General features: G+C 50.1%; 1 protein-coding gene across 5 annotated transcripts in view; it reads left to right on the top strand.

Annotated features, from left to right (window-relative positions):
* Nucleotides 1–235: 235 nt before the first annotated feature.
* Nucleotides 236–11,436, top strand: part of ACAD10 (acyl-CoA dehydrogenase family member 10) — a 55,380-nt gene continuing 44,179 nt past the window's right edge. For 3 of the 5 annotated variants that reach the window (XM_027857389.1, XM_027857388.1, XM_027857385.1), the window contains exons 1-5: nucleotides 236–267; nucleotides 2,842–3,240; nucleotides 6,535–6,632; nucleotides 7,109–7,308; nucleotides 9,792–9,940. In XM_027857389.1, coding sequence (XP_027713190.1) covers nucleotides 7,122–7,308; nucleotides 9,792–9,940 — 336 coding nt within the window. In that variant the 5' untranslated portion in view covers nucleotides 236–267; nucleotides 2,842–3,240; nucleotides 6,535–6,632; nucleotides 7,109–7,121. Of the gene's footprint in view, nucleotides 268–2,691; nucleotides 2,730–2,841; nucleotides 3,241–6,534; nucleotides 6,633–7,108; nucleotides 7,309–9,791; nucleotides 9,941–11,436 lie in introns of those variants that run through there. The other 2 variants (XM_027857386.1, XM_027857387.1) reach the window with 2 other exon arrangements.

Raw genomic sequence — 11,436 nt, 5'->3', positions numbered from 1 at the left:
ACCGCCGCGCGGGCGGGCTGACTGGCAGGCTACCGGGACCCCAGCTGCCGCTGCTGACACCGCCGCCCCGCGCTCTCTCGGGCGCTCGCTTCACCTCAGAAGCCCGACGGGAAGCGAGCGGCCGACAGCGCCCGCCACTTCCGCCTCCCGGCCGCCGTCCGCTTGTGGCTGGCGTGACGAGAGGCACGTGACCTGGGCGGGGCCTGGAGCGGAGGCGGGGCGGAAGGGAGGGGCGGGGCGGTCACATGAGCAGAACGCTCGGAGAAGGTGAGCACGCTCTGCTCTATCCTCCGCTCCCTCTCCCCTCCCCTCCAGCTCCCGAGAAGTAACCCCCCTCCCCCCTCTCGCGAGCTTGGGGGTGGGGGGGAGAATCAGGGGCGCGCGCCAACAGGCACCAGCTAGAAGCGTTAGGGGACCGGAGTGGCAGGGGCGGGGCTGGAGCATGAGGCGTGGCCAGAGCGGGGCGGGACTAGAGCACGAGGGGCGGGGTCAAATGGGGGTGGGGAAGGTAGGGGGATCTCTCTTTGGGGCGTTCCTTCTGTACTTAAACCAGTCCCTGGTCCTTTCTACATCTCAGTTTCCTTCTCTGCCAGGTGAGAGAATAGCGCTGGCTGCTTTCTCACGACCTCAGATAGCCCAGTACAAAGAACATTTGCTTTTGTGTCTGGGGGCCTGGGTGCAAAATCTGCTTCAGGTCTTTCCTCCTCTGACCCTGAGCACCCCTGTCTCCTTCCTGGGCCTCAGTTTCCTTGCCTGAAAAATGAGGGAGTTGGATCACATGGGCCTTAGAGCCCTGACTGTGGGATCTGTTCAAATCCTGCCTCAAGCCCTTAGGTCCTAGCAGCCTTTGGACGACATTATTCTGTCCCACTTTCCTGGAGGAGGGAAGTGCCTAAGTCAAGTCAAGGCAGCAGGCACTTATTAAGTGCCTACTGTGTGCCCTGGCATACAAAGAAGACAGAAACTGTCCCCAGGATGGTCCACTGACTGAGGTGTTTGCAAAGTGCCTGACATCCTTTTAAACTCCTCTGATCTCCCAGTAACTCTAGGAGGTAGTCATTAGAGGTGTAATTGTGCCCGTTTGACTTTTGAGAAAACTGAGGCCCAGAAAGTCCAAGTCACTAGCTCCCGGGTTATAAAGTCAGTCAATAAACATGAGTGCCTCCCATGGAACAGGCACTCTGCTAAGGGTTAGGGGTACAAAGGAAGGCAAAGACAGACCCTGCCTTCAGGGAACTCCCAGTCTACAGAGGGAAGGAGCCCAATGGGCTTGGGAAGAGGCTTTGTGGAGAAGGAGTTATTTACTAATAACTGTCAGAACCGCCATTTGAACTCATGTATTGGGACTCCCAAGTCCAAAGCTCTGGGGAATAGTAGGAGTGCCAACAGCAAAGGCAGCATTGTTGGACCCCCTGCAGGTCTCTAAGGACACTTTCTACTAGATTATGAGTCAAGCAGGACTCAGGTTCAAATCCTGCTCTCTAGCTGGGTGACTCTGGGTAAGTCTCTTTACCTCTATGGTAACAGCTGCTCCAGAGTGCTGCCGTGAGAGGTAGTGAGCTCCCTGTCTCTGGCTGTCTTCAAGCAAAGGCTGGAAGACCACTGGTCAGACCCCTTCAGGGCCTCTGAGATCTCTGCCACCTCCAGATTCTGTGATCCCTCTCCCTGCTCTCATACTCACTGAGCTTCATAAACCTGCGAGTCTTCCTTCCTTGCCCTGAACCTTAGTTTCCTCACGTGGACAATGGGGGTAATGATCTTAATGCCTCTTGCCTACATCATGGGGGTGTGTCCTGAGGCAACAGTAATGATGATAGTAGACATTTATGTCTTCAGGGAGCTGACATTCTTATCGGGAATAGGTGTAAAGGGAAATAGGAAACTTGGTTAGTTCTGGAGGAAGAGAGCTGGGATCAGGAGAGGCTTCCGAGAAGGCAGTCTCTGAGCTGAGCCTGGGAGCTTAGCATTCTAAGATCCATCCAGGTAGAGAGGGTGGGGGAACCAGCATGTGCAAAGGTGTGGAGGTGGGAGTGTTAGGTCTGGGGACTTGAGGCAGGGAGGTAACCAAGAGGCTCCTGGAACAGTCCAGGTAAGAGGTGAGGGGTGGGACCCAGGTAGGGGTCATGAGAGAAATTCGGGGTCAGACCCCACCATTACTTGGCCATGGAGGTGAGGAAGGAGTTTAAAGGGTGATTGGGAAGGCAGTAGCGCCCTTGGCAGAATTAAGAACGCTCCAGGCATCAGATTTGGAGGGGACAGGCCTTAAGCGCTCTCCATCTTCTCTTTTTATTCACAAGAATAAGTACTACAGGTATGGCTGTTATCCCCATTTTATTGCTGTGAAGACTGAGGCTGGGGACTCAGAAGTGACTAGCCTTTGGCTGCAGAGCTAACAATTGTTGCATCTGAGTCTCCTGACTCAAAATCCTGTGCCCTTTCCAAGCTTGGGAGATTGCATGAATGCAAAGACAAGTCTGGGGAGAGGACATTGCATGGACTGTTCCATTCCATGCGATGGTCTGGGAAGCCCGAAATTACCTGATGAGGGGAGGAAAGAAGATTCTTTTAGCTCTCCAGAACCTTAAAGAGCCTTCCAAACTTTCAGCTTCGAGCATCGCAGATCAAAGGACCATAGATTCAGTGCTGGAAAAGACCTCAGAAGCCATGAAATCTAATTCCTCATTTTTTACAGATCAGGAAACTGAGGCCCAAGGAGTTTCAGACAGCTTGTAAGTGTCGGCTTTGGAGCGGGGTGGAGTTCCAGTCCTGCTTCACAGGTCTCCCTGTGTGACCCTGGGCGAGACATTTAACTTCTCTCAGACTCTGTTTCTTCATCTGCAGAATAGGGGAGCTGGATCCCTTAGGCGGCTGAGGTGCTCTTCTGGACTCCCCAGTCCAGGGCTTCTCCCACAACGTCTTGCTGTCTCCTTTGACTCCCAAGGCCAAGGTATAAATAGAGAATGTCTGCGCTAGAAGGGTCGTGGAGGGCCATTGAATCACTATCTCATTTTGGCAGCTGGTGAAACTGTGGCTCAGAGAGAAGTGACCTGTCTGAGGTCCCACGGCCGTTCGGTGCCAGAGCCAAGGGCAGGGTCTCTTACCTTCCCGTCCTGCCGAGCATCCAATGGCCATGAATGTTTTATGGAAGAGGAATTCTACCAGTGTCTTGACAAAATGTCCATCTAATAAGAGAAGCCAGGATAGCAGAGCCTTCCTCTGCCGCCTCATCTGGGCACGGAGGTAATTCCAAGTTTTAGAAGGTTAGTCCAGGTCTGGTGGGTTCTACCGACCTGGGAAGCTAGGAATGGGCCACCTGAGACCCAGCTTAGCCAGGTGCAGAGAGGCTGATCAGTCCTTGTGTCATGCTGGCTACATCACTTCTCTCCCAGCCTCAGTTTCCTTTTCTGTCTAACAGGGATAGTAAATGGGATTGCTTTTTTGTTTTTACTCCCCCCACTAAACTGGGGAGGAATTATAGGTTGTGTTAGCTGGAGAGAGTTCCCTTTGTGTATAAAAATAAGTCAACCCCGTGAAATCCACTCTTCATGGGCCAACCTTGGGACAATCAACAAACCTTTATCAATCGCTGCCCTGTGAGCTGGATGTCTCAGAGGCGTCTCAGTGTGCCCTGAACGGTTCTCTGTCTTTCTGCTCCAGCCCCTTCCTCTTCCAGGCTTTGCTGATACTACCAGGGCACCGTCTCCTTTTCAGTAGCCAGGCTCAGAGCCATCTTTCCCTGCTCACTCTCACCCTTGTATCCAGACACCTGCCACATCTTGGCATTTTCCCGTCTCTTCATTCACCCAGCCACCATATTGGGTGGCAGAGTACACTGGGGTCACTTGATGCAGGAGACAGGAAGGCAGGTGGTGAAGAGCTTTAAACATCAAACGGGATTTTCCTTCTTTTGATCTGAAGGTAATAGAGAGCTGGGGCCATCTCCACCTGTCCTGATCTGTATCTTTTGTTGTTGTTGTTGTTGTTGTTTTTTGTTTTATGGTGAGGCGATCGGGGTTAAGTGACTTGCCCAGGTCACACAGCTAGTAAGTGTTAAGTGTCTGAGGCTGGATTTGAACTCAGGTCCTCCTGACTCCAAGACCAGAGTTCTATTCACTGTGCCACCTAGCTGCCCCTCTGATCTATATCTTGCTATGTTGTTGTTAGACCCAGATGGCTCCCAAGGTGAGAATGAGGCTGGTGACTTTGCACAGCCCTCCTCACTTAAATTCAATTCACTTGCAGGTCATGGCATCACCTCCCTGATGTCGTGGTCCTCTTCAAGAACGAAGGGCAAACAGCAATGGTGGGGAGCTGCCAGAGTTTATTGATGAAAAGGCAGATGTGGTCAGACTTGTACTTAAGGCAGATACGTTTGATGGCAGAGTGGAAAATGGACGGTAGTGGGGAGAGACTTGAGGCAAGGAAATCAACCAGCAGCTATTGTAATAGTCCACGTGGGAGGTGATGAAGGCATGTGCCACGCTAGTGGCAGTGTCAGAGGGGAATCAGGGGTATACCAGAGGTGCTAAAAAAGGCAGAACAAACAGAATTTGGCAACATAGGAGATATGGCGGGGTGAGTTGTTGGGGATGGCCCCTAGGTTACCAGTCTGGGTGACTGGGTTACCCTCGACAGTAACGGGGAAGTCAGGAAGAGGGGAGGGTTTTGGGAAAAAGCTCATGAGTTCAGTTTTGGACATATTGAGTTTAAGGTGTCTGTGGGACATTTGGTTCAAGATGTCCAATGGGCAGTTGGAGAATTGAGTCTAAGAGAGAAGGTAGAGCTGGATAAAAATGTGAAAATAATTTGCGTTAAAGATTATGATTGAGCCTATGGGCTGATGAGAGCACCGAGTGAGACACTCTAGAGGGAGAAGAGAAGAGGGTCTAGGTCAGACCCTCCTAGGACATCCATGGTGAGGAAGGAGGTGGCTTTGATGAAGAGCCAGTAAAGGAGGCTGAGAAGAGGTGGTCAGATAGATAGGAGGGAATCTGGAAGAGAAGGATATCCCAAAGACATGAAGAAGGAGAAGAGAAGGAACAGTGGTGTCAAAGGCCGAAGAGAGGTCGAGAAGGATGGATCTGGCCAGTAAGAGCTTGGAAGAGCAGTCTAGGTTGAGGGATGAGGTTGGAAGTCTCTGCAGAGATTTTAGAAGAGGGGAGGAAAGGAAATGCTGGTTGTTGGTGGTTTTTTCAAGGAGCTAAGCCAGGAAAGGTCAGAGAGCTGTATGATGATAGCAGGGATGGGTAGATCAAGTCAGAGCTTTTGAGGATAGAAGAGACACGAGCATGTCTGTAAACAGCAGAGAAGTAGCCACGAGACAGGGAGAGACGGCCAATTAGGGAGCGTGGGAATAACAGAGGCAGCCGTCTCCTGGAGAAGCTGGGATGAAGCGGTTTTACTTGTGCAGGGAAGGGGGCTAGCTTGCCCAGGCCACCAGAATGGCCCTCCTTCCTGGGAGACAGGAGTGAAGGAAGGAGGGGAGAGTGGGGGAAGGCGTCTGAGGGACCCTAGATGAGGAGGTGGGGGGAGAAGAGGGAGCTCTCTGCCAGTGGTCTGTTTTTTTTCAATGAAAGGCAAGGTTCTCAAGTGAGGTGGATAAGAAGGGGGAGCCAGGGGAAGCTGGAGAAGGAATGAGCAGGTTTTGAAAAGCCACCATGGTGAGCGGGATAATGAATTGGTTAGGGAAGTGTGGCTGGAGTGAGGGACCAGGTGACATCTTGTGGCATTCATTTGAAGTAGTCTCCATCAGCATGGCATCAGGATTTTCTCTGTCTCCCTTTGGCACACATGAGTAGGAGTGAAGACATTGGCTGGTGGGAGTGACAGGCAGAGACTTGGCAGGAGAAGATCTCCAGTTTGATAAGGGGGCAAGGGACTCAGAAGGACAATGACCAGTTGAACTGGTTCATCAAAGTGGTCAAGATGAGGAAGGGAGGAAAGTGTAGCTAGGGGGAGGGTAGATGGCTTAGAAAGAACTGAGGAGAGGCAGCTAGGTGGTGCAGTGGATAGAGCACTGGCCCTGAAGTCAGGAGGACCTGAGTTCAAATCCGTCCTCAGACCAAACACTTGACACTTACTAGCTGTGTGACCCTGGGCAAGTCACTTAACCCCAACTGCCTTAAAAAAAAAAAAAAAAGAAAGAAAGAAAGAAAGAAAGAACCGAGGGGTCTAGGGTGAGAATAAAGAACAAGGGGAGGACATGAGGGCACAGGGAGAGGTGGAATGTGTTTTGTAATCTTGACGTGGTTATGTTGTCTTCTATGTTGTCACCTGTGATAGACTATCAGCTCCTTGAGGGCAGACCCTCTCTGCATCCCTAGCACTTAGCCCAGTGCTTGGCACATAGTACGTACTATGTAAATGTTAGCTAGTAGATATTAGCTAGTATATGTTATCTATAATATAGATAACATATATTAGCTATTACATATAGTTATTATTATTTATTGTTTGATTAATATAGTTTTCTTGAATCAAATAATGCCTTCCTTTTCATTCTTCTTTCCCTTTCTGCCTTCTCTGTGTTTCAAGACAAAAATGAGACATGGTCCCTGCCCTCAAGGAGCTTACATTCTACTGAGAGAATATAGATGAGTAAGTAGAAACTATGTACGAAGCAAATTGAACAGGTAAGAGATCTTGTTATCCCCATTTCATAAGAAGTAAACTGAGGCACAGGGATTCCATACTGCACAGTGGATAGTAAACTCAGTACACAAGAAATTGCTAGGTATTAAGTCTGGTATATAAAGGCAAAAACGGGCTCTGCCCGTAAGGGACACATAGGATATGGATAGAGTGGATGGATGGTCATCTCTGAGGGAAAGGCTCTAGAAGCTGGGAAGGGCTGGGCTGGGGACTGGGAAAGCCTCTGCAGATGATGGAATTTGAGCTGAATCTTGAAGAAAGCCCTGGGGTGGAGCCCAGGAGGGAGAGCACCGTCGCCTCCAGATGGGTGATCCTCTGGCCACTTGGGACTTGGGGGGGAGGGTCTGAGTGACTGCTAGGAGAAGGCCCTACATCAGGCCTGCATCTTCTCATCAATATGGTGGCAGCCAAACCAAGATGGATAACTATGCCTCTCTGCCTTCTCCTTCCTGAATAGGTCGGCTCTCATCATGGGCTTTCTGAGGCTTTTCCGATGCCCTTCTTTCCCGTGGGCCTGGAGATCTGCCCGACTGCAGCTGACCCAGATCCGGGCCCAGCACCCGCCTCGATGGAAACACTCTGGGCCAGGCTCCTACAAAGCTGTGATATTTGACATGGGTGGGGTTCTCATTCCAGCCCCATCCGAGGTGGCTGCAGGTGAGCTCTCTGAGGTTACATCTCTTTCCAGGACCCCGGGGATGCAATTTGAATTCCAGCCATTGGAAGACAGCTGCCAAGGCCATCCTCTTGTGATAGAGGTTGCAGGCAGTGGGGTACAGCGGAAAGAGAGCAGGGTCTGGCAGTTAGGATCCGCCCTCCGCTGCCTGCCTGTGTGCAAACCTTCAACAGGTCCTTTCCCCTAGCTGGGCGCCTCCTTCTTCATCCAACAGATGAGGTGGTTGCATCAGATTCCCTCTAATGTGCATCAGGCTGTGAGAGCTAGGATCCTGGAAGTGCATTTTTTAGTTTTATGTAATTGATTGCAAAGCCCCGAAGGCCTACTTCAAAATAACGATAATAATAATAATAATAATAGCTGACATTTATATAGCACCGACTATTTGCCAGATACTGTGCTAAGTGCTTTACAATTATTATCTCAGTGGAGCCTCACAATGACCCTGGGAGGGAGGTGCTGTTATCATCCCCATTTCACAGATGAGGAAACTGAGGCAGACAGAGATGACGTGACTTGCCCAGGGTCACAAAGCTAGTAAATGTCTGAAGTTGGATTTGAACTTAGGTCTTCCTGACCTCAGGCCCAGTGCTGTGTGCCAGTAGCCAGCTGCCTTGGAGCACTTCTTAATGGAGTGTTTGCTGTGAAAAAGCTATCTTTAAGAATTATTTTTAAACCTCTCCCTCCTCCTTTTTTTTCTTTTTTAAGTCTAGGCTAGTGATATCACTGATATGGGGAGCTTCGGAGGCAGAAACTCCCTCCATCTATACAGATAGCTTTTCTGTAGCTTAAAGCCCCACAAGACTGCCCAGTGCACTGAGACATCAGTCGCTGTGCATTTATTAAGCACCTGCCACATGCCCCACACTGTGCCGTGGGACTTGCGGGGGCAGCCTGAGCTGTCCTGTGTCAGAAGTGGCACTTGAACCCTGGCCTTCCTCACACAGTGCCTAGCATAGGTACTGAGCACTTAACCAACACTCATTAGTAGACAGATTGATTCCTTCATCAGGCCCTCTCATCCACCACAGCAGGCGGCCTCACTCAATACAATCATAAGGGCTTTAAGACAAAGACAGAGGCCCCATCGGTCCCTATGAGAAGAGGCTTCTGATGACTGACTGGCAGAAGAGAAAAAGCCCCAGAGGATAGTAAAAAGACCTGGTGTATTAGAGGAGCCCCAGCAGTGTGTGCTGCTGTCCGGAGGGTGCCCGGCACAGGCTCCTGCTGTCCGGCCTTCGTGATTCCCTGCCCCCCACACTCCTGGTCTCAGCTGGAGGAGGTCCACCTTTGGGAGCAGCCTTGTCTGGGGAGGCGCAGGGCAGGCATTTCCTAAGTGCTTCCTAAGGGAGCAGCTGACTTTTAGAGGGGAGGGAAATCCGGGCTGCTGTTTCCTTCATTCTCTGCCTTCCCCCATAAAGGCAACGCGGTGGGGGGTGTTCCTGCTCATGAGCCATACAGTGGGAATGGACCCTAGAAGCCCTCCATTTGGAAATTTTGGAAACTGAGGCCCCCAGAGGTCACAGAACCTTCTCACCGAGTCAGGATTCAAACCCAGGTCCTCTGATGCCAGACCTGGTGTTCTTTCTGCTTCTTCACACTGCCTCCTGTTTCTGGGGTGAGGGGAACTGTAAAGAATGATGAACCAAGAGACATACAGAAAGACAGAGGGGTAGAGAAGAAACTTGAGATTTGGAGTGGGGGGATCTGGGTTCACTGGTGTGACCTTGGCTAAGTCACTTCTTCAGGGGAGTGGGATGAGATGGTCCTTAAGATCGCTGTTAGCTTGAAATCCTATCATTGCTGCAGAAAATGGAAAATAATGCAGATAGAAACAAGTAGACTGAGGAGGAATGACCAGACACTGACTAGAACCCTCTCAGAATGTCTCCATGACTGTCAGGTTTGCAAAGACCCTGGACTTAGTTACTGTCTGCCATTTTTGGTTGTCAAGTTGATCGTTTTGGATGGGGTGGGGTGGGGAATCTGCAGCGTCTAGGCCACATGTGGCCCTCTAGGTCCTCAAGTGCGGCCCTTCGACTGAATCCAAACTTAAGTTTTAGGCTATCATATTCCGGGAGACTTCTAGGGACTGAGGCTGAAGGGTGTGGGTAAGACGGCCCCGTGGGATGCTCGGGGCCCTTCTCAGGACTCTCCCACTGACTTGTTAGATGAGAGGCCTCTGGGCTGGTCACTGTCCGTGTCTGCAGTTTCCTCACTTCTGGAAGGTGTCACGGGCATCTGTGAACGTACCAGAACTTAGCGGCCTTATCCCTGACTGTCTCTGTGAGGGTCCTGAACGATCCCAGGCAGGGATGGGACCGTGAATGGCTTTGTTTGACCCCGGCTTCCCTGGAATGCTGGCCATGGCTGCTGTGCCGCGGCTCCAGGTAGAACCACAGAGCTGGACGTTCCTGACGTTTTTGGCCGTGGTTGTCCCATGGGGCTCTTCTGCTTTCTCTAGTGTGGGAGGCGCAGCATCGCATCCCTTCCGGAACAATCATCAAGGCCCTCGTCACTGGCGGGAGGAAGGGGCCCTGGATGAGATTCATGAGAGGGGAGATGACAGTGGAGGAATTTTTACAGGAGTTTGGGACACAGTGCTCCGAGATGGTGAGTGAAGGGAGCAGATTTTCCCAGCCGTGCTTGTTTTCACAGGGGGCTGCTATGCTCACTCATTAAGCTGCCTTAAGTCCAACTTGGCGAAGAGCATAGTGTAGTAGAGGGTTGGACTTGGGATTAGTGGACCTGGGTTCAAATTCTGCTGTTGTTTGCTCCTAGTGTGACAGCTTAACCTTTTTGGGGCTTTTTTCTTTGTCTGTAACGTGAGGATATCAGATGACATCAATGCTTCTCAAACTTTTTGGTCTCAGGATCGCTATATGCTCTTAAAAATGATTGAAGACACCCCTACCCAGCCAAAGATGAGTTTATATGAGTTATATATAGGAATATTTGCTTATTTGAAATTAAAATACAGTCTTAGTATTATTATTATTATGTTTTAGTATCATGAAAGCAGTTTCGACTTCATGGAACTCCTGAAAAGGTCTCAAATACCTCTAGCAGTCCAAGGACCACATTTTTAAAAAGGGAGGGGGAATAAACATTTATATGGTGCCTATTATGTGTCAGGCACTTTTACAAATATTACCTTATTTGATCCTCACAACAACTCTGGGAGGTAGGGGCTATTATTATCCCGATTTTTCAGCTGAGGAAACTGAGGCAGGCAGAGGTGAAGTGACTTGCCCAAGGTCACAGATCTGGAAAGTGTTGGAAGCTGGACTTGAACTCAGGTCTTCCTGACTCCAGACCCAGCACTCTAATCCCCTGCACCTCCAACTGCATCATCCACTGGACTTGGTGGTCTCTAAATCCCTTCCAGTTCTAAAATCTACAGTCTACCAAAAGCCTAGTTTTGGTAGATTGCCTGTTGCCCCATTTTGTATGGTGTCATGGAAAGGGTTCTGGACCTGGAGTTGGAGGAACCGAGTTCAAATCCTGCTTCTGCCTTTTACTCCTTGTGTGACCTTGGGCAAGTCACTCCCTCTCTATCCTGTGCTAACCTGGAAAATGAAGGATTTGACTAAGACACATCTTTCAGCACGTGAACCTGTCACCTTTCACAGAAAAGCAAATCAAAATAAATATTCTTTACTGATGACCCACTGGCAATTGCTGGCCTTAGGCCCAAGACCTATCCGTATGTCTAGTTTAACCAAAATGTGTTAAAATCAACTCATCCGTCAACATGCAGTTGTTGAGGTGTTGAGGATACAAATTCAGAGAACAGAACAATCCCACCTTACAATGAGTTGACAATCTAATGGGACCAATCACATATAAATATGTACAGCGTAAAGGTAAAGTGAAGCCCTACAAATCTCTGTCCTTTTTCCTTCCTCCCTCTGTCTCTGTCTCTTTCCCTCCCTCTCTCTTTTCTCTTCCCTTTCTGTCTCCTTGTCCTTTCACTCTCCTTTTTTTCTCTCTCTGTCCCTCTCCTCTATCTCTCTGTCCCTCTCTTCTTTTCTCTCTTTCTCTTTTTCCCTCTCCCCTTCTCACACACACACACACACACACACACACACACACACACACACACACAC

The sequence above is a fragment of the Vombatus ursinus genome, unplaced genomic scaffold (genome assembly GCF_900497805.2).
Source record: "Vombatus ursinus unplaced genomic scaffold, bare-nosed wombat genome assembly UNPS02012122.1, whole genome shotgun sequence".
Classification (NCBI taxonomy): domain Eukaryota; kingdom Metazoa; phylum Chordata; class Mammalia; order Diprotodontia; family Vombatidae; genus Vombatus; species Vombatus ursinus.
This window is presented reverse-complemented; position numbering and strand designations above follow the sequence as displayed.